This window comes from Mesoplodon densirostris, chromosome 16 (assembly GCF_025265405.1).
Source record: "Mesoplodon densirostris isolate mMesDen1 chromosome 16, mMesDen1 primary haplotype, whole genome shotgun sequence".
NCBI lineage: Eukaryota > Metazoa > Chordata > Mammalia > Artiodactyla > Ziphiidae > Mesoplodon > Mesoplodon densirostris.
The window spans coordinates 83,848,616-83,871,680 of NC_082676.1; the positions used below are offsets into that span (position 1 = coordinate 83,848,616).

Below are 23,065 nucleotides of genomic sequence, written 5' to 3' on the forward strand. Positions count from 1 at the left end.
TGATACTCAATTCTGTATTACTTCTCTTAAAGAGGGTGTTCCCAATTATAAGTTTCAGGTCCCACAAAAGCTAGCTCCTCCCCCGCTGCCCACGGATGCTCCGAAGGGGCAGTGCACTTGGCTTTCAGTGCTCGGCACCCGCGAAGGTGCACCTTTGGGAACCTGCGTCCAGAGGGAGCGGCCGCCACGCCAGACCCTCCTCACTTCACCTCCAGCCACACCACCCCTTCCTCAAGCCCTTCTGCCTCCAAGACCTTCCTAAAGATCTGTCCAAAAATACCTCGAAACAGCATGGGGATGAGTCACGGATGATCTAAATTTCTAAAAGAATACATTTCACAAAATGGACAAATCTCCCACCAAACCCCTCCTTTAAAAAAATTTTCCCAAATGTGGGCCAATAAAAAGCAGGTAATGCTCCTCTAAATAAATTCAAAAAGCCAATGACAAAATTGAAACCGGACCATGGTACTTTGACCTGATGTGACCTTATCCCATGATCAAACTGACCTATGTTTTCCTCCCTCTAGTGATGTGGAATGTATATAACTTACTTTAGATTTCTAGTGGTTACCCTTATTTTTTCAAAAACCACACCGCTAGGGCTTCCCTGGTGGCGCAGTGGTTGAGAGTCCGCCTGCTGATGCAGGGGACACGGGTTCGTACCCCGGTCCAGGAAGATCCCACAGGCCGTGGAGCGGCTGGGCCCGTGAGCCATGGCCGCTGAGCCTGCGCGTCCGGAGCCTGTGCTCCGCAACGGGAGAGGCCACAACAGTGAGAGGCCCGCGAACCGCAAGGAAAAAAAAAAAAAAAAAAAAACCACACCGCTAACTGTATTTTTCTATTTTTCAAGATTAAAAATAAAACAGTTGATATCCCCCTTTGTAAGACAAGGCAGGACTTTTACTTTCTCCCAACCTTCCTGTCTCCCCCGTCGCCTACTTCTTGGCTTATGTTAGAGTTACTTGGATCCATCTTTATTATTGCTGCCATTTTTACTGAATTAATGGGGTTTTTTCTTTTCATTACATATCTTCTCTTTCAAGATTTATGACATTTGAACTGTAACCAAATTTATAATTATACACTTCAATTTATGTTTACATGATTTCAACTCAATGTCAGTTTTATTTTATATCCCAACTTTCTCCTTCCTGAGTTATTTTAATTAATCTTTTAGTGGATTGGAATTTATCTTTAAGAAAGTTTTTTGTTTTTTTTTTTTGCGGTTCGCGGGCCTCTCACTGTTGTGACCTCTCCCGTTGCAGAGCACAGGCTCCGGACGCACAGGATCAGTGGCCATGGCTCATGGGCCCAGCCGCTCCACAGCATGTGAGATCTTCCCGGACCGAGGCACGAACCCACGTCCCCTGCATCGGCAGGCGGACTCTCAACCACTGCACCACCAGGGAAGCCCTGAAAAAGTTTTTGTTTTTCTTTTTCAAGAAAAATTCACAGCTGGTCTGTCAGGAGGATATTAGGTACAGGTAGCAGAAAAAGAATAAGGACTAAGGAAACAAACTGGCTCTCAATTCTTAAGTGCAAAGGCAGGGTGAGCTCCAACCACAGGCAGGGTGCTAGGCCTGACTTCTGTACCTTTAGAGAACATCTGTTTGTTGCCTTCACAGATGAACAGCAATTAGTGTTAATTATTTAACTCTTGGTTACAACCTTTTTTTTTTTTTTTTTTTTGCGGTACGCGGGCCTCTCACTGTTGTGGCCTCTCCCTTTGCGGAGCACAGCCTCCGGACGCGCAGGTTCAGCGGCCATGGCTCATGGGCCCAGCCGCTCCGCGGCATGTGGGATCTTCCCGGACCGGGGCACGAACCCGTGTCCCCTGCATCAGCAGGCGGACTCTCAACCACTGCGCCACCAGGGAAGCCCAACCTTTTATTTTTTTATTTTATTTTTGGTTACAACCTTTTAGCCACAAAACTCTCAGCCTCCGCTCTACTATCTTGTGGCAATGTTGTAGTAAAGCCTAAAATCATCCTGATTTTTCCTTCTTTCTAGGTAGCCTTTTTTTTTCTCTCTCGCTTCTGACTGGCTGCCTGTAAGGTATTTTATCTTTGAAATTTAAAAATTTCACCAGCACACAGTTGCTCTTTCCACTAATTTCATCTTAGCAGAATGAGCCCTTTCAACACACAGAAGCAGCTGTTGTTTTTTCAGCTCAAAGATATGTTTTTCCATTGTATCTCTGATTACTGTTTCTGTTCTACTTGTTTCGTAGTTTCTTCAGGAACAACTTATTTAGATCACAGCACTAATTTAACTTGTTACGTTGGAAATGATGCTCTTCCTGCAAATGCATTTAGTATCATTACGGTTTCTTACTCTCAGCTCATTCATTTCACTTTATCTGCCTGTTGCCTTATCTCCTCTTTCAATCATTTATTTCAGAGTATGCCTTAAATTTTATTTAAAAACAACACAAAGCAGATTCAACCTGAAATTTACTTATAGTTGCTATGATTAGTCTTCTTCAAAATTACACTTTTCCTCTGCCTCAAAAAGCATATAGCCCCCTCCCTTATTTTATTTTGGCAACGTGTTTTTATTTATCGTTGAACAGTGATATTCAGGTGCAGTTTGCCCCCAAAACAATGTCTGGTACTCCTTAGGATGCTGAGTTTCGTGGGCTTTTTTTCCTGATCTAAGTCCATAAGCTGAAGGGCTGATGCACATAAAGTTGCATCACCCATTCATGAGTGGTCCAGCTTCTCTGTGAATCTATCATGTTGGTTCTGTGACCTAGTTTCTGTACATCATTCTCCATCTGGCAGGGCTTCCGATCCAGAGAGTTGGGGTGCTCCCACTGCACCAGGGAGGACAGCTGCAGAACCGGGGGAGGGGGACGCCCCACTAGTCTTGAGCATTTTGCAGCCGCGTTGTGTCCTCCGGCCTCCGAGTACAGCTGCCCGAATACCACTGCTGCGAGGCAGCCAACCCACCCCAGCTGCCTGCAGCCATGTGGCCTCACTCACCCTCTTTTCCCCCAAATTAGCAGAGGCGATAGCATGTCCTCTTACACTTCTCCTATCCCTGCACTGAGCTCTAGGGAAAGAGTCATGAGTCAGCACTTGATATTTCTTCACCCTGATCCCGATTCTCCCCATTCATTTTTTACACTTTTTTTTCCCCTCAATCACTTCCATCAGGACCTAGTGATTCAAGGGAGGTATAAGTTAGACAAACGCTAGTGCTCAAGTCACATCTTCCCTCGACTCTCCAAGGATCCTTCTTTTAGGTGTTCTTCTATCTTCTGAATGCTCTTTCTTTGGGGGTCAGCTATTCCCGCTATAAGAATGTATTAAATTTTCTCTTCCATGTTGTCAGTTTTCCCCCATCTGTCTGGAGGCTGCTGCTGTCTGGACATTCTTACAACTGAGATGCAGCTGCGTGGCTTCCTCCAGCACTGGATTAAGTACCTTCTCTCACCTGACTTCTGTCCTGAATGGGAAGCTTCACTGTGTTCTGTCCCTGGCAGGTTTCACTTGGGATGAAAAGTCAGGGCAGCAACCTTTAGGTTGAAAAGCCCCCGTAAGACAGAAGAAAAAAAAGCTTCACTTGGGGTGCTGGTACCTACCCAGGGAGATCCAATTCTCCCCCAGAGAATGCTATCCCATAAAGAAATATTTGCCTGATGGTAAAATGCTATCACCTGCCTGCCTCAAAACAAGAAGAAGGGAGAGGTGGGAATTTCCTGGCAGTCCGGTGGTTAGGACTCAGCGCTTTCACTGCCATGGGCGTGGGTTCAATCCCTGGACAGAGAACTAAGATCCTACAAGCCATGTGGTGCGGACAACAACAACAACAAGGGAGAGAAGAAGGGGAGAGGCTCCTCGGGGACGGCAGCCCGAGTCTACGTGCACGTCCACGCTCGCTCAGCTCAGGGGACTGCCCGGGAGCCCTGCCCGTTCACTCGCAATCTGCATTCTGTTTTATCTGTTTATAGGTTCCAATTTCTTGTTTCTTCCGAAGGTTTGTTAAAAAAAAAAAAAAAAAAAAAACTCTCCTCTGGTAAAGGTCCCTTTCCCAGCCCCTCTGCTGCTCGGAGTTTCCTATCGCTTCCTTTTTTATTGTTTGCTGGGATTTCAGGGTGAACAGAGGATGGAAGTCTGGTCTCATGTGTCCACCGCTGGGATCACACTGGCAAAGCCTCACTGGATCCCCGACCAGTAGATTCTCCCTGCTTTTATTAACATAGTTCAGTACGGCTCCCTGGGAAATTCGGTTTCTTGAACCCATATATTGGTCTTCAGAGTAAAAATTTTCTACAGACGACATGGTTCTGCTCTGGAGGCAACCATGCACAACGGTACAGACATTATAAACTAAGGTATTATGACAGTGAGGCTTCAATTTAGTCCTTTAAGTAAAAAGGTTGAAAATAAACTTCAACTTTCTCAATGAGAAGAAACACATGCAAACCTAAAAACCTTCAAGACGGCATACAAACCACGGATTCAACCATGGGACAGAGGTGAGTAAAATCTCTCCCAACACCAAAAACAATCCAAGTCTCCCCTGCACTCACAGGAAAAGTACAGGCGCTCTACACTGAGCCATGTCAGGACGTGGATGTGCCTGGAAAATGGAATCATGCTACAACATGGATGAACCTGCTCAGCGAAGGAAGCCAGACACCAAAGGCCACAGGGCACCTGATTCCATTTACATGAAATGTCCAGAACAGGCAAATCCATGGAGACAGAAAGTAGATGAGTGGTTACCAGGGGCACAGTAAGGAGAATTATGCTGATGGAGATGGGGTTCTTTTTGAGGTGATGAAATGTTCTAAAATTAGGTGATGGTAGCACAACTCTGTGAATATACGATACTAAAAACCACTGAATTGTATTCTTTAAAAGGGTGACTATTCAGACATAGAAAACAAACTTGTTACCAAAGGGGAAGGGGGTCAGGGTGGAGAGGGATAAATCTGGAGTTTGGGATTAGCAGATACAAACGACTATATATAAAATAAACAACAAGGTCCTACTGTATAGCACAGGAAACTATATTACAGGAAATATCCTGTAATAAACCATAATGGAAAAGAATATGAAAAAGAATATATATATGTATAACTGAATCACTTTGCTGTACACCAGAAACACATACAACACTGTAAGTCAACTACACTTCAATTAAAGAAAAAGGAAAAGTTAAAAAGAAAAAGGAAAATCAGCAGGATATTTGAAAAAAAGAAGTTTGAAAAAATTTTCAAAACCTAAAAAAATTAAAATAAATAAAGGGTGAATATGCTGTTATGTAAATGATAGTTCAATTTCCCCCCCCCAAAAAAGAAGAGGTACTTTATTACCAAATCAGGCTCACTGCTGTAACACCTTCATTAGATCAAACAGTACTTCAGGAGAACAGGGTCTCTGATACTATATAGAGCAGCAAACCAATCATTTATAAATCTTTTTTAAATATCAGATTATTCTTAAGTTTAAAAAAAAAACCTCAAAACCATGAGTAAAACTGAGACAGGAGAGTAGTAAAGGAGACTGGTAGGAAGTCTCTTGAAGGGTCGTGAAAACGCTCCTTTCGGTGGGAGACAGAAAATAGTAACTTGCAGGGACCCAGGAGACTGAAGTGTCCTAGTGTAAAACAGGTAAGGATTCTTCAAAATATCGTTCCTGCCGGTACAGATACAGCAGTGACCTGAGAAACAGAACAAAGCTCCCTTAAATTTGTTAAGCGGTACCCATCTCTTATATCCACTGAAGTGTCACTGGTTTATTTTTCCTATAAAGTTCATACAGCCTTAAGACATTCAACGATATTTCTGTGCTAAATACTATATTTACCACTGATGCCCTGAACCACAGAAATGTAAAGAGATCATCTAAAACTAGAGTACAGGATTTCAAGGAAGCCTGTCCATAAAATCAAATCCAAAAACAACAACCCGGAAGATCACTACAGAACCGCGTGATTCCTTCACAGGCAGCGCTGGTCTCGATTTGCCCCCAAACAGGATGTCTGGCTACAATTAGAAGAAATCTGAGAAATGTGACCTCCTTAACATAAAAAAAGGAAAACAAAATGTTCAAGATACACAAGCATGTGAAAATCACTAGGCGTATGATAATTACGTTTATCACAAAAACTGTTTCAAAACACACGATCCATCTTCAGCTACAGGGTGATGATATGTACTTGTTCCTTGTAAGACAGAGTTGATCATAGATACAAAGCTTTTATAGGAAGTACTTCGAAGCAGACATGCAAATTTGACGTTTAATTTTATTGAACTACTGATTCTGTACTTACTTGCTCTCTGGTTAACGCATAACTATGAGTTCTACTGAACAGATCTAAGCAAAGAGAATGAATGCCTCTTTTCACAGACGGCTGCCACCTCCACAGGAGTGCGGACGGGTCTTTGAGGAGTCCCTGCCCCGTTGTACAAGGGGAGGGCTCAGTCCTCTGGGTTCTCACAGGTACTATTTTCTGCCCCCCCCCGCCCCGTCCCGAAAACAACACGTCAGCCTCATGCATGTTCTCTGGTTACATGGCTGTACACCTAACACGATGAAAAGGGAGAGACTAAAACACCTACTGGACTTGTCACAAACAGAACAAACACTTCAGGGTGGGTCTGAAAGGGAGACTCCTGGATCAGGTCCTGCTTCTTGAATACTTCTGTAGAGTGTCATTTTTTTTCCCACCCTGCCCTTTCCTTTATTGAATTTTCGTACAATGAGCTTGCTATGACCATCACCGGATATACTAACAACAACAAAGGAGTTACAGCTGGATCCTGTATTAGTCTCAGCTGCAGCTGAAGTTCAAAAACGTTGAAAGCCAATAGGAAGGCACTGAGGGAAGGGAGAAGAAAAAGACTCCTTCCTGGGAGTTGAAAGGTCTGCTCTTCCTCCAAGGTTCTGGCAGCAAAGGCATCTCTTCTGTATTATGTAAATATAGTTTGTCTTACTAAGTTTTCCAGTTCTAAAGTTTGTTTCTTTGTAAACCCATGGCCAAATATTAAAATAAAATCCTTACTGTGTTAAGCCAGATAACTAATCACCTCCATATGCGGGTAGGCCTAACCAACCGCTGTGTATGTTTGTTCCAAGTTCGCCCACGCACATACTCCACTGACATCTGAGCTGTTTAGTAACTCCTTTTGGTCACCAATCTAATCCACATTTACCAAAGAACAAGAAAAATGAATGGGACTTTGACCTTGAATCAAGCAGATGATTTTAACATATTTATAATTTTAAAATGACATGAAAGAAACCAAAGCACTCCTCTCTTCTGTTCATATATGTGATCTAGACTACAGGATTCAAGTAATGGTATGAGGCAACCAGCCTGGTTTCTTTAAAAAAGTCAGTCACTGGAAAAAAAAATTTTTTTAAGACTGAGGAGACATAACTAAATACAAGGTGTAAACCCCGATGAGAACCTAGATAGGTAAGAAAAATAGTTATAAAAGACATCTTGAGAACAAATTGGAGAAAGCAGTATTTGGACTACATGTGAAATGATAGTATGAAATTACTATTAGTTCTCTTAAGTATGGTAATGGTGTGTTTAAGTAGGAGAATGTCCTTAGGAAATGAATGCTATTTCGTATTTAAGGATAAAGTGTTATACTATATGTAACTTACTTTCAAACGGGTTAGCCAAAAAAAAGTAGTACATATTAGACATAAGGCAAATGTGGCAAAAATGCTAGCAATTAGGTTAAAGATACATGGGTATTCACTGCACTATTTCAACTTTCCTGTAGATTTGAAAATTTTCAAAATACCAAGTTGGAGGAGGAAAGAAACAATAATCATACTGCCAATCATCAGTTATTCCTAAACCCAAACACAAAACATCATCCAGTTTGCTCTGCTGTGCTTCTAAGGGTGGGCAAGAGGCTGACTATGTTGACGACAAAAGGTTTCACATGCCGGCTGTTTATTGGGGATTTTTGACAAATTTTTCATTAAATAACTCCACTTGGGTTTTTCAACGTCCATTTTACATACGGGAAGATTGAAGCTCTAGGAGATTAAGTAATTTACACAATCAAGGCTAGAGGTACCACAGCTGCATATATTTGCTTAAAAATACGTCAACAACAAATAACAACCAGTTCAAATGTTTAAGCAAACCTCTCTAAGAGTCTCAGATTCTCAGAACAAACCACTAACATCACAGCTGACTATTTTCTGCCTTGAGCTGAGGAAACTGTCTGAAACATCCTTCGATGGCTGACCTGATAGAGCAAACAGGCAAAAATTCTGAAATCTTAATGCCCAGAGATCACAAGAGGGAAGGGGGGGGGGGGGGGGGGCCTCTCCACTCCCACGGGACTGAGGTTATCTGGGAAGGAGTAGCTGCGTGGTTCTCTCCGGCATGGTTCATCCCAGCACAGCCTGCCAGGAGGAAGCACAGCCGAGAACAAGGAAGGCCGTCCACCACAGCGCTGGACCATCCTGAGGCTCCCAGCTCCAGTAAATGAATGAAAGTAATGGTCTCTGAATGGAGCGGGGAGGGCAGGAGGGACATGCTTAGGGACATCAGGGGAAAAGAGCTTCAATAAAACATGCAGAAACGGTCTCATAAAATGAAGGGTTTACACTAAAAGACTCCCCTCTCTAGCACTGGGGGAAGATAATCAGGTTAGTTTTACCACCAGAGCTTGGCCTTTCATCTCTAACTAGTGAAAGCTGGACCGGCCCCGACTGTCAATTTACAACTCTTTAAGCAAATGGCTCTCCTGTCAAATCTGTTCCTGAAATTCCCCGTCACCGATGTGTCTCTTGACTGCTAAAACCAAGATAAAACCGCCCGAGCCAAGCTCTCGTGACTAGAGAGCTTCCAGACGTAGGAAGACAGCTGGGGCCAGCGACCAGCCACCGAGTGGGGCTGAGGGTGTGCCCCCGACTCAGTACTGCCGGGCAGGCCTACACCACATTTCCAGGTGCAGACTTTTCTCTCAAGAGTGCAATTCTTTTTACCCTACCTCGAATTTTCACAGGTCAAAGAGAAAAGGGAGATAAGATTTCAAATGCAGAAGTAGCCAGAAGACTTCTGGAAGTCTTTGTAGTCTCTCCACGCGGGAGGGTCTGCTCTTTGTCAGGATCATAACACTGGACAGGAAGACATGAGAAAAGAAAGGCCTCAGACGCCCCTCCGCTGGAGGAGAAAAGGATGGAGGCCGCCCGAAGGTACCAGGGACTTAAATCCTAAAGCCAGATGTCTAAGTACCGACAGCAGCAGAGCCCAGGGGGAATAGCTCGGCTTATGTTCTTTCCAGGTTAAAAAAATAATCATGTTCTGCACATCCAGCCAAACTGCTGGGCCTCTGTGAGGCAGAAGCACCACGAGGGCTGCCGGAGGACGTGGGACACGCGCCCCGGACTCCTCTTGTGAGCAAGATTCTCAACACCTAAAGGCCAGTCTGACCCGCAGGGAGGAGGGAAGAAGGCATGTGATGTTCTTCTGTCAAAATAAAAACATCAGAGTAACCGTCTGACCAGCACACAGCTTACCCACTATTTTAAATGGAAAGGCTAAGCTTTAGAAACATGTGACTTTGGGGAATCTACAGCAGATACTCTGTGATTCCTGGGGAAACGCAATGCTTCAGAAGAACAATTATCTAGCATTAAGATTCTTGTTACACAGGCAATGAAAGGCGTCATTTTATCCTCAAGATGGTTCTTGCTCTCATGAGGGCATCACATACTGAATCAAAGTCTGCAGTCACTTGTCCTCCCACACTCGGGAAATACAGCCTCATCGTGTGAACAGGCCAAACATTTAAAAGTCACTGAAATCCTCCCATTTTCCCATACTCTAATACAAACAAAAATGAATTCATTTGCCTGTCTCAATTCAAAAAAATTTTAATCTAATTACTGAAACTTGGAAAAGGACATGCTTGATCATTTTATTTCCTCTCTGAAAAGAGCTAAAAGGAAGTCCTGTCTTCTAACAGAATATTAAATGGCCAATGCCTGCCACTTCCGATTACTGCATTTTTTTTAATATTTCTGTGTTAAAATAAATGTAGTCATGGACCTCCCTGGTGGCTCAGTGGCTAAGAATCCACCTGCCAACGCAGGGGACACGGGTTCAAGCCCTGGTCCAGGAAGATCCCACATGCTGTGGAGCAACTAAGCCCATGAGCCACAACTACTGAGCCTGCACTCTAGAACCCATGAGCCACAACTACTGAGCCCATGTGCCACAGCTACTGAAGCCCGAGAGCTCTAGGGCCCAAGTGCCGCAACTACTGAGCCTGTGTGCTGCAACTACTGAAGCCCGCGTGCCTACAGCCCGTGCTCCGCGACGAGAAGCCACCGCAATGAGAAGCCCGCACACTGCAACGAAGAGTAGCCCCCGCTCGCCGCAACTAGAGAAACCCCGGGTGCAGCAATGAAGACCCAACGCAGCAAAAATAAATATATAAATAAATTTTTAAAAATGATAAAAAATAAAGAAATGTAGTCATAAGGATGTGCCAAATGAAACTGTTAATGGATTTACAAGCATGTGAAAATACATTTTGCTTTATTCAAAGTAGCAGAAAGTGTTCATCTCAAAAAGAAAGTGTAACCTAGCTCAGTTCTTAAAGGGATAAATATATACACCCAGTGAACACGTGTGGCAGAGAGAAGAGGTTTCCTCTTGGCCCTCAATGGCCAAGATGAGATCCTTATTCTTAATAAATAAGAGAATGAAACCCGCCTACCGCTCCAGCCAGTATCAGACAACCCCGCAGCCCTGGTTCCAGCCACTTCTCCTCAGCCCTGGAACAAGACAGGTATTTACAGTCACATAGGACAGGACACGTGGAGACGCGGCGGGGGGGGGGGGGGCGCTCCCCAGTGGGTGAAGCCCAGCAACTCCACCAAGGGTCCAGCAGATCATCCTCAGCGTGGGGGCCTGGAACTGGACGGACTTCGGGGACATCGTGAATGTGAGTTGGCTACCCACCCAGGCCCAACAAAGGCCATTGTAAGAAGAGGAAGTGGTTCTTCCCTGTGTATTTTTCCAAGAAGGAAGATACCCTTCCAGGAAGTCCCCCTGCTAACTGCCCTTCACAGCTCATTGGCCAGACTTAGCTTTACACAGTCAGGAAAGGAAAACCTTACCTGGTTTAGACCATTTAAGATTCACTTCCCCGTGGTGATACGGTCGCTTCACAATGGACAGATTATCTGCACAAACAGGGTTGTTAAGCAAGGAAGGGAGGGAGGACGGGTTTGTGATGGGGAGCACAGTGGCCTGCTACAGACTCGAAGTCAGCCCTACTGAAGGCCAGCCTGCACGGCAGTGCGCAACAGACAAATAAACCAGCTGACTGACCCTTCCCCTGCCGCCCCAAGATATCTAGATCCCATTTTACGGTTTAAAATCAAGGGTTGTTATTTAAAAGTTACATTTTATAGAAAGGGAAACTTTTTGTAAGATTTTAAAGTCTATCAGCCGCCCTAGCACTAAATTAACTATAGAAATAGCTAAATAGTGACTGTTTTAATGAGGTCTCATATTATCAAATTGTGGTTTTAAAGAACCTCCAGAATGTAAAATAAATGCAACCCAGATGTTCATGAAAAAAATGAAAACAAGATTGTTTTTACTTCATAGCAACCAAATAGGTCAACCCATTTCCTCCTTCAGAGAATTCTCAGAGGACCACAAAACTCTACTAGAAGAGCATGTGTTTCATATGTATCTGTCCAAAGAAAAAGGAAACTCTGCTGTCCAAGATAAACGGAGAATATTATATGTTCCCATGAAAGTGCATTAGAAAACTGCAGTAAGGCTGTGTCTACACGTTGCCAAACATCTGGATGAAAACCGAAAAAAAAATTCACTAATTAGCTAGATATTGGGAAATACTTTTCCATCATCATTAAAATGTCTGCTTTTATAGCAAACTGCCATTTTTATTTATTAATTACAGGAATAAGTTGTTCCAAAGAAGAGTACAGTGATTAAAAATAGCCCTGCTGCAAGTTTAAGAAAGGAACTTATTTCCCCCTATTTGCACAGTGCTCCTGGTGACATTAAGTCAGCAAAAAGAGTAAACTTGCTCTATCAAAGTAAATCACAAAATATTCTTAGCCAACTAAATTGACTCAGGTGAGTCTTTTTCTAATATTTACGGAATACTGAAAGATATTTACCCAAGATAAACGCTTGCTGAGTTGTCGCAGTCACGTTATAAAACACTTCGGGATCTCACGTCTATTCTATCATGTCGACTGCGGGGCTGACATTAACTATGAAAAGTTATGTTTGATTAACTTCAGTACCAGGATAGAGAGTCATGTATTTTCTACTCTCATTTAAATGATTTACTATTTTCCCACAAATTCAAAATATTTAATATGCTTTTTGCAGCTTTTAGGATACTTTGGTAAAACCTATTTTTTCATTTCATTTCGCTTCAGAAGTTTCAATAATCCTCCACTACAAATTGATAAACCTGCTTCCCGAAGGACGCGCCAATAACCTTTAAAAAAATAATTTCTCTCTTCCAAAGTTATTTACACTAAGAGTGTCTGCGTGCAAACAGCACTACTATTCTAACTCACCTGATGAATTACTGTCGGTCCTCTATCAGAAGGACTTACTTGAGAAACGCTTAGTTGCAAAACAAATGCACATTTCCCTCCCTAAGCTCCCAGCCACTCACCACGCCCCACGCTTTCCCTCTATCCTCACCACACAGCAAACTTCTAGGGGAGGGCCATGGCCCAGGCTTCTGCTTCAGCAAGGAAAAATCTCTCCCATTCACTCCTTAGCCCTCTCCAGTCTAGCCTGCTCCCCACCTTTCACCAAACTTTTTTTTTTAAAGACACCAAATCCTGTAGACACTTGTCCATCCTCATTTTAGTCCATCTCTCGGGAGCATTCGGCTGAGCTGAGCACTCCCTCTTCTTAAAGCACTCCTCCCTCCTGCAATTCCACACAACCTTCAAGGTTTCCTCGACCTCACTGGCTACCCTTTCTTGGTCTCCTTTTCTGGGCTGTCTTCAGTCCTGGGATTTTTCTCCTCTCTCTCAACTCTCTCCCCTAAGTGATCTCTCACCCACTCCCATAAATTAGAAAAATTTAAATCTTCCCAATGTTTATCTCCTATCCAGACCATTCTTCTAAGCAGCAGACCACATAACTAAGCATCTCCCTACCATCTCTACCAGGACATCTCACAAAAAAGTCCGATTTTAAACACCAAAACTGAATTCCTAAGATTCTGTTTCCAGTAAAAGCTGACCAGCTTGTTGCAGACAACCCTTCTGCCAAGAACAACTAAAAAAGCTGAGCAAATTATAAGAAACAACGGTTTGAAGGTATCAGAGAGCTACCAATGCAGTGAGGGCCTAGGCGGCCAGGATCCCAGAGAGAAAGTGCAGAGAGGTGAGCCCAATCATCTGAGCCACTTTTCTCCTCGAGACATTTGCCAATTCACAGCAGAAAGTCAAAGGCCAAGAAGCTAAGCAGAGACAAGTAGTTGAGAATAGAATATGAGGTCAACAGAATCTCCAGCAGTCTGATGGGACTGGGGGGACAAAATTAGAATTGAGGGGCTGCCAAGTAGAAGGGGCCCTGGTAAACACCCCGAGCTTTCAGCTGGGACCACCAAAGCGCTGTACCCTGGGAGAAGGGTAAACCAGAGGGAGACCAACCCTCACAATGTTAAAGTGATTATTTCCCCACACTAACTGCCTGCCAGAAGCCTCTCTTGAAGAAGATAGTCTCAAACTACCTCTACAGTTTTTCATGCACATCGTCTAGAATTTAATTAAAGCTTAACAGGCAATCTAGAATCAAGATCACAGACTGAAAACCAAGGGTAAATTAGACAACAGAATATATTCACAGGATGTCCAAATATTGATGTTATCAGACACCAATAACTAATAAAGAAATTCACTGGACAAGATGAAAAATTTTAACAGAAAATTGGAATCTAATAAAAGAATCAAGAACACTGAAAAAAGCAATAACTGAAATTAAGAACTCAACAGATGGGTTTGTTTGGTTTTTTTTTTTTTGCTGTACACGGGCCTCTCACTGTTGTGGCCTCTCCCACTGCAGAGCACAGGCTCCGGACGCGCAGGCTCAGCAGCCATGGCTCACAGGCCCAGCCGCTCTGCGGCATGTGGGATCTTCCCAGACCGGGGCCCGAACCCGTGTCCCCTACATCGGCAGGCAGACTCTCAACCACTGCGCCACCAGGGAAGCCGAACAGATGGGTTTAAAAGCAGATTAGACAGAGACGAAGAAAGGATTGATGCACTGGAATGTAGATCAGGAGAAAATATACAGAGTGAAGCATGGAAAGATCAAAAGGATGAGAACAGAAGTCGAAGAGATACACAGGACACAATGAAAAGGTAATTTGTGCCCCAGAGGAGAAGTGACAGGAAATGTAGCCAAAGTAGTAAATGTAGAGATAGTGGCTAAGACTTCTCCAAATCTAATTTAAGATTAAGTCTTGGGGCTTCCCTGGTGGTGCAGTGGTTGAGAGTCCGCCTGCCGATGCAGGGGACACGGGTTCGTGCCCCAGTCCGGGAAGATCCCACATGCCGCGGAGCGGCTGGGCCCGTGAGCCATGGCCGCCGAGCCTGCGCGTCCGGAGCCTGTGCTCCAATACGGGAGAGGCCACAACAGTGAGAGGCCCGCGTACGGCAAAAAATAAAAAGAACCACCAATCTCAATAAGAATAAATTCAAAGAAAACCACATCTGGACACTTTACAATAACACAGCTAAAAACCAAAGGCAAAGAGAAAAATCTTTTTTTTTAAGGTTTTTTTTTTTGTGTGTGTGTGTGAGAGAGAGAGATGTGGACCATTTTTAAAGTCTTTATTGAATTTGTTACAATACTGCTTCTGTTTTATGTTTTAGTTTTTTGGCTGCGAGGCACGTGGGATATTAGCTCCACAACCAGGGATCGAACCCGCACCCCCTTCATTGGGAGGAGAAGTCTTAACCACTGGACCGCCAGGGAAGTCCCGAGAAAAATCTTAAAAGCAGCCAAAGGGGAGGAGAAAGACACACTATCTTCAATAGAACAAGACTGATACAGCTGATTTGTCAACAGAAGCAATGGAAGCCAGAAGGCAATGACTTGACACATCAAAGCGCTACAAGGAATTAACCTGCTAACCTACAACTGTATACCCAGGGAAAATGTCTTTCAAAAGTGAGGACAAAATAATGACATCTTCAACAAAAAACAAATGAGCCCTCCAAATGGTTTTCTCTCAAGACTCCCCTTCTCCTAAAGCAGCACCACCCACAGTCACGTGAGCCAGAAACCTAGGAGTCATCTCTGATTCCTGCAGTTCCTTCGCCTTTAACCTCCCAGCTGTCCGTATGCCCATTTGATCCTCCAAAATACATCTAGCAAAGCAATGCAAATGTTAACAGTACATCATTTCTTACCCAGGAGATAGGCAGACACTTACAAGTCTGACAAACGCCAAGAGCTGATTACGACGCTGATAATACACCTAGTGAGAAAGCAACCTGCCAGCATCTGGCGAAACAGAAAGCACACCTATAACCCACAACTGCGATTCTAGAGAGATACTCAAGAGAAACTTTCAGTTTGTAAAAGGAGAGGAGCCTTGGTATTCTTTGCAACAATTTAAAATCAACGTAACAGTCCAAGGCAGGACAAGAAAAATAAAACGTTATGGCAGTTAAAAGAAACAAACAGGGTCTCTACATTAGAATACGGATAACCTCAAACACAAGCTGCAGAACATCACACACAGTATGATGCCATTTTTTGATAATTTTTTAAACAGACCAAAAAGAGATCCATACATTGCTTACAGACGCACACACATACATATTCCAGTATGAAAACGATTCCAGAGGGCCCACATCACCTTCAGCGTGGTTGCCTTTAGGAAATACAAAAGAAAGGCAGGGGAACAGGGCCAGAACTGCTCGACAGGAGCGAGCGCCACTCTACTCAGTACGTATTAACAAGCATTTACTGAAGGCCTGTTCCCCACGATGTCTCAGGTCTTGGAGACACAGCAGTGGTTAAAAGCAGATGCTATTCCTTCTTTCACAGAACTTACATTCTAAGAGAGGAGAGACGATCGATGAACAGGTGTGCAGCGGATGAGGAGTGCTGAGAGGGAAACTGAGGCTGGGAGAGGGGACAGGCGGGCGGGGGAAGGCCTCTGTGGCAGGGAGACGTGCGAGCAGAAACCTGAAGGGAGCAAGCGAGCACGTACACAGATCCCTAAGGGGAAACCACCGTGGGCAGAGCAAGTGCAAAGGCACGGAGTCAGGGCAGCGCTTGGCAAGTCTCACGGAACAGCAAGGAGACCAGCGTGGTGACACGAGTGAGGGAAAATATCAGAGACCACAGGGGACTAGAGCAGGGGCAAGGACAGCCCCAAGGTGAGAACTTTTTTTATGTTTTTAAAGGGTTATCAAGAAGAAGCGTTTGTGAGAGCCCAAGTGTGGCCCACGCAGCTGAGCACGTCTGCTGTCGGGCCTTCTGACAGAAAAGCGTGTAGGGCCCTGGCCTAGAGCACGGGGACCCCACACTGCAGGCAGCAGGGGACTCTGAGTGCGCCAAGGACGGTGCCGACTTGGAGAGGAGTGACACGACCCCTGCTTTAGAGAGACCGCTCTGGCTGCTGCGTGGACAAGGGCAGCGGCAACGAGAATGCTGGACGGCTAAGGCAAAGCCAGTGGAAGACCGCACCAAAGTCTGGGCCTGAGCAATGGGGAGAACGATGCTGCCAGGTGCTAGGATGGAGACACTTACCCGAGATGCTTTAATTATGTTTTGTAAAGACCTTAAACGATGGGACAGAACATTAACAGCTACTACGTGGATTCTGAGTAACGGGAACGTGTTTGTTTCACGGCTTTCTGTGCTTTTCCGTGAGTTTTTGTACAGGTTTGTCCTACACCGATCTCTCCCTTCACTTTTGCCACCCCCCGCCATCCACCGCGCCCCTGTAACTCCCACCCGAGCCCCTCCTCACTGGCGCCTATCCCCACGTCCTCTCTTCCCCTCCTCCACTCTGTTCCCCACTCGGTAGCCGAGGACACTCTCCTTACAAGGGCAGGGTGTCCAATGCTTAAGAACGTGGCCTCTGAAGCCAGGACGCCTGGGTTCAAAGCTCGGCTCCACCACTTACTAGCTCTAAGTTACTTGGCTTCCCTGTGCCTCCGTTGTCCACTGTCATCCGTAAATGGTGCTCATGTTAAGCACCTAACAGAGTTATTGCGAAAAGTAAATAGGTTAAGATCCGTAAAGCAGGCGGGGCAGAACTGGACACAGAGACCACTGTGTAAATATTAGCTACAATTACTTAAACATAAATCAAATGTCATCCCCGCAGTTCAAAACCCTTGACTGGCTTCACGCACTTAGAATAAAATGTAAATTCCTTACCTACTCAAACTGCCTGAAGCGGCCCAGTTCACTGCTGGCTCAGACCACACACAGCAGCTTTCAGCCCTCTGGAGGCCCTCTGCTTCCCCAAGCCCCGGGCCCAGCCTCTGCCTGGGCCTCGACCCCTTTAGGTCACACCTGAAAGAGTTTTCCCTCCAAGAGGCCTCCCCTGGCTACGGGCCCTACCTACCCCTCCCACCACAGGCCCCCAACTCTCCCCTCAACCCCTTGTTGATTTCCTTTCACACATCAGCATAATGTGCAATGACTTTATACATCTGTTTACATTTTTCTTCAGTCTCCCGTCTAAACAAAAGCTCCAGGAACGCAGGAAATTCATCTGCTTTATTCACCGTATTCACCCTTCCGCCAAGCACAGGACCTGGCATTTGGTCGGGATGCTATCAATATTTGTTGAATAGATAAATGTTCTAGAAAACAATATGCTCTAAGCATACCCTAAAAGCACCTATCATGTCACTTTTTAAACATTCAAAAGAAAGCAGTTAATTTCCTATGCAGACTGAAAAAATAAGTAATTTATTTTATAACTTTCTACATGTTACATTGATTTTGCTAATATACAAAAACCCAAAAAAATATCGAATCACTTTGTTGTACACCTAAAACTAACATAACATTGTAAAGCAACTATAATTCAATTTTTAAAATTCTCTCAAAAAGGGTGTTTTCATACTATTTTTCTGTGAAACTGGTTTCCAGTTTGGGAAACAGTGGAGATGGACAAGCTTTTCTGAATTGCAAAACATAAAAAGGCATAGAGCGAAGTTTCCCGGGCACCGACGTTCCCCATCTGCTTGGTTCCCATCACCCTCCCCAACAGGTAACCATTGTTATTAGTTCCTTGTTTAGCCTTCCTGAGAATTTTCATGCATATGTAACCACTTCCTTTTTTTCTTTTTAACAGAAATGGTAACAAACAGTGCACACTTGCCTACACTTTGCTTCTGTAACTTAGTAAAATATTTTGGAAACCTCTGCTATTAGTTCATAAGGAGCCTCCTCATTCCTTTATACAGCCTCACGACTTCAATCGCCACGCGGGTACATAACGTGCAGTGAACACTCGGGTTATTCTCCATCTTTTACTATTACAAACAAGGCAGTGAATAATCTTGTACCTACAGTATCCCAGGCATGTAAAAATATACCTACACGTTAAATTCCTAGAACTGGTATTGCTGCGTCAAAGGATGTACATGCTTGTAATTTTAAAAGCTGCTGCCCAGGCAGGGCACCTGTATCTATCGGGGTCCAACCAGAGAAACAGAAGGCCCTCAAGGAGTTGAAGTAGAGGGAATTTAAAACAAGGCATTGGTTACACATACAATTGAAAAGCTGAGAATCATACAGGAAATGGTAAGACAATGCAGAGATTAGCAAGAGGAACAAGCTGCTACCACCTCTAAACTGGAGGGTCACAGGGAGGAGGTCCTTCCAAAGCTCGGGGGCTCGGTCAACAGGCAGGAGCTGGAGCCAAAAGGAGACCGACCGCCAGACACAAGGCTGAAGGCAGCATGCGAGCAAAGACGATAACCTGGCCTCTCCCTTCCTCCCGCCATCCAATCACCCACCAGCAGCTCCCACTGGCCACACCTAGCCCCAAGCCAGCCGACCCAGGCTCTGGGAAATGTCCCTCTGCAGGCGAAGGGCAAGCAATGGATCCAAGCCACCCAAGCACAGGCTGGCGCAGCCTTCTTCAGAGTGGTAACTAATTTACACTCCCATCGCCCACAGGTGGTTTCAAATGTAGGGGTTATCGCTTGCCTGACAGGCCAGATCTGGGATCTCAGCCTGGCCTTAATTTATATTAACTTTACTGGGTGAGATGGAGCAGCTTTTCACGTGAAGCACAAGCGTACGTCTCAGCTATGCTGATTGGGGTAAGGGGTGAGCGGGGTGCAGGAGGGAGGGGAAATCAGTAAAGTGATTCACCTCATCTGCCACAGATGGTCCATTCAGGAAGTTCAATCACACAGACTCCCAAACTGAGCATTAGGATGGTGGCAATGAACCAAACTAGCCCGTCACCTTCCAAGTAGAGACATATCTCAAGAACTGTTCTAGAAAAACTGAAAGGCAACAAGGCCCCAAAGGAATGAAAGATACCTTAACTACACTCAGCACACATTATAAATAACAGTGTGTTCCTGTAATCTAGCAGCCCCCATGTGTTCCTCCTTAGAACTGCCTTCCAGTCATTCCTACCACCACCCTCTCTCCTTATCCTACAGTTAAAGAACAAACAGTCATACCCTGGACAAAAACTTACAAGTATCAAAACAGCAAGCAGGAATCATTTTTTGAAGTCTTCTAACCGGACCAACACATAAGCAAAAAAGATATTTTAATTCTTTTGCCCCTGGCATAACTACTGTTTGAATAGATTATTTACCCTCTCTGGTAAACAAGCTGAAACTGACCTCCCCATATACAGTTCAAAGTTCTGTACTACACTCTAAAAATATACCCAAAAAAGTTCTGTTTTGCAAATGACTGGCAAGCGAAACTATTCTCTTTCGAGGGGCTGAACTTTATTTTTAAAAACATGAATTTTAAAGCAAAGCATTTTTAGAAGTCTAAATGGTGATAAAAACTAATGAACCATAAAGAGGTATGTTAACTTCAAAACTTCCATCAGTCAAGAGTTAAATATAAGCACACCAAATTTATATGACAAGCACTATATGACTCTTCTTTCAAAACTCTTAAGATTTCCATCTATTCAAAAACACACTTACTCTAAGAATGCCAAACATATTTTAAAGTGTCTTCCATAAGGCAAGGAAGAAAGAATTTAATAAACCATATCAATAAAGCTTAATGAGGCAGGGACATTTTAGTAGATAATAAATATCTGTTCATTGTTGACTGTTCCAGTGAAGTGAATTAAATGATAGTTTAAAAACAATCATACCCTTTTTCCCACTGCAGGGTAATTTTTTTTTGAAGAGATGATTTTATATAATTTCAAACATTCAGAAAAGTTCCAAGAATTGTACAAGAAATACCAATATACCCTTGACCCAGATACACCAAATACTTACGTTTTGCCCCATGTGTTTATCCTTCCGTCTCCCTCTATTATTTTCATGGGTGTGAACTTTTTTTTCTGAACCATGAGAGTAAGCTGAAGCACTGTACTTCTTTATACCTTACTTCAGTGTGTATTTCCTAAGAAAAGGAATATTTTCTCTACTTTTATTATCAAAACCCAGAAATTTAATATTGATACAATACCATTATCTGATCTATTGCCTATTCAAATTTTATCAATTGTCTTATTAGGGTAAATTTTTAAAGTTTTTTTTTCCAAATTTGAAAGTAATATACATCATTCCAGAAACTTGGAAAATATAAAAACCGAGAAAATAAAACATCCATAATATCAGCAGTTTTTACATTGTTTAGACCATAATATATAAAACTGCTTATTTTTAATGGTTGTAAAATATCTCATCCAGTAAACTCCCCATAATTTACCTCACCAGTCTCCTATTAGGCACTGTAGTTTCCAATTTTCTATTATAAATAGCGTTAATGCACAGCTCCTGTGCATGAGATTTTTTTTTTTTTAAATCTCAGGATTGTATTCCCAGAAGAGCTATATTAGCCCAAAGAAAGTCTTGATACTTTGGAGATGTAATACTATCCTTCTCTATAGTATTCAAGATCTATACTGGCTTCCTTTTTTCATCTTTATACCTGCTTTTACCTTCAAGTTTTCTACATTCCTTAACGGACAGAGTCCAAAACTCCTTCAAATGAAATCGCCAAGGCAGCCAGCTGCCTGGACTCGAATGTCAAACGTTTAAATATTACAGTTGTTTGTCTTTGTTTTCTAAAAGGGAGACACTTGTCTGCCGGTGCTGTTAACCCAGTTTTGACAGGCAGGAAGCACCGCGTCCACGAAGAATCCATCACTTATATTCTTCAGGCAGCAGCCTGGCTGGAGGAGGGTGTGCACCTGGGCTCCTCCTTTCCACAGAACTTTCCGTCAAAACAACACACCCACTCGGTGCCACAGTGCTACCCCTAGCTTCAACTATGAGGACTGAACTCGACAAATGCCAGGATTCGGGCGAACTTCCCCCCATCCCAGCCCCACCGCTTCTTGGGGCGCAAACACTTCCCCCGGAGCAGCACTTAAATGCCAGAAGGCACCTTGATTAACCACTTCATCCTGAAGCGTTCAACACTGCTGATTCTTACAGGCAGCTGCTCCGCAGCCTGTAATTAAGATTTTTTCTTTCCAAAATGCTCCCTTATTACAAGGGATTCTGATGATTCCGTCTGTCAGCATAAAGGAGATCTTTAGCAAAAACAGAGAGATCCTTAACTTTGGGTGTTCCTGTAAAACAGGGGTATTAACCCTTTGCTTCCCAAGCCAACGACCCACTCCATCCACAGACACTACACAGACACGTTATTCGCTTTTAAAGGCGTAATTCGCATCGTCACACAACGGTAATCTGTATTCCACTAAATAATTTACAACAAACGCGAATCTTCTAGCAAGAGGTGACCGAGCGTCAGACGGACAACTTGGTTTTCTGGTCTCACCTCCGGGCGGGCTGCAGCTCCTGACTCCGACCCCTCGGCTCCTCTGACTTTTTTTAAATTTATTTTTGGCTCACTCCGTAACGTTCCCCTATTTCATAAAATGCGTGCGCTCTAGCTGCCCCCTCCTCATTTAACGATCCCACTGACCACTTCCGACCTAAAGCCAAGAAAACTGTCACGACGTTCAACCTGAACTCTCCCCCCAGCCGCCCTTCTTGGACCCGGAGGATCCCCAATTCAAAACTTTGCCCTCCCGGTTTCCCGTGGACTCCCCGCTTCCCACCACCTGAGAGAAGACGCGGGGAGGGTCGTCACCGGCGGCTGGGCTCCGGAGGGCGTGGACGCCCTTGGCGACCAGAGGCGGAGAAGGTCGCCCCCAAGGTCCCCCGCCTGGGGAGAGCGACCCCCGAACCCCGACCCGAGCCTCCGGGAGGCCCCGGCCGGCGGGCAGCCCCGGCCTCGTCCCAGACCCTCGCCCGGGCTCCGAAACGACCCCGCCAGCCCCCGCCTCGGGGCCCCCGGACCCCCGCCTCGGGCCCCGGGCCCGGCGCGCGCCGCGGGCCTCGGCGGTCGCCAGCCGGCACCGGCGCTGCCCAGACCCGGTCTTCTCAGGAGGACCCGGACCACCGACCCCCGACCCGGGACCGGCAGTCCGCGCTTCGGTCCGGCGCGTCCGCGACCCCCGCCCCAGGCCGCCAGCCGCGCCGGCCACACCTCCGACACTCACCGCCGCCGCCCTCGCCGCCGCCGCCGCCGCCGTCTTCGTCCATCTTGAGGCCGCTCCCGCAGCCGGCGAGCCCGGGGCCAGCGGGCGAGGGGCCGCGGGTGCGGAGCGCGCGGGCGGCCGTGCAGCTCCAGCAGCGCGCGGACCCGGTCGCTGCCCGGGCCTCCTCCCGCGGGGCGGGGCGCTCGCCGCTCGGCGCCGCCGTCACGTGGCGCACAGGCCCCGCCCCCGGCTGCGATGGGCGTGGCCCGAGGCCGCGCGGCCCCGCCTGCGGGAACCCGCCCGGACCCCTCGTGAACGCGCTCGGCCCCGCCCGGAGCCCCGCGTGGGTGAGAGGGGATC

General features: G+C 45.3%; 1 protein-coding gene across 2 annotated transcripts in view; it reads right to left on the minus strand.

The window, feature by feature from the left end:
* CYTH3 (cytohesin 3) overlaps positions 1-22,863 on the minus strand; it is a 95,546-nt gene extending 72,683 nt beyond the window's left edge. For both annotated transcript variants that reach the window (XM_060120243.1, XM_060120242.1), the window contains exon 1: positions 22,727-22,863. In XM_060120243.1, coding sequence (XP_059976226.1) covers positions 22,727-22,769 — 43 coding nt within the window. In that variant the 5' untranslated portion in view covers positions 22,770-22,863. The remainder of the gene's footprint in view (positions 1-22,726) is intronic.
* Between the last annotated feature and the right edge of the window lie 202 nt (positions 22,864-23,065).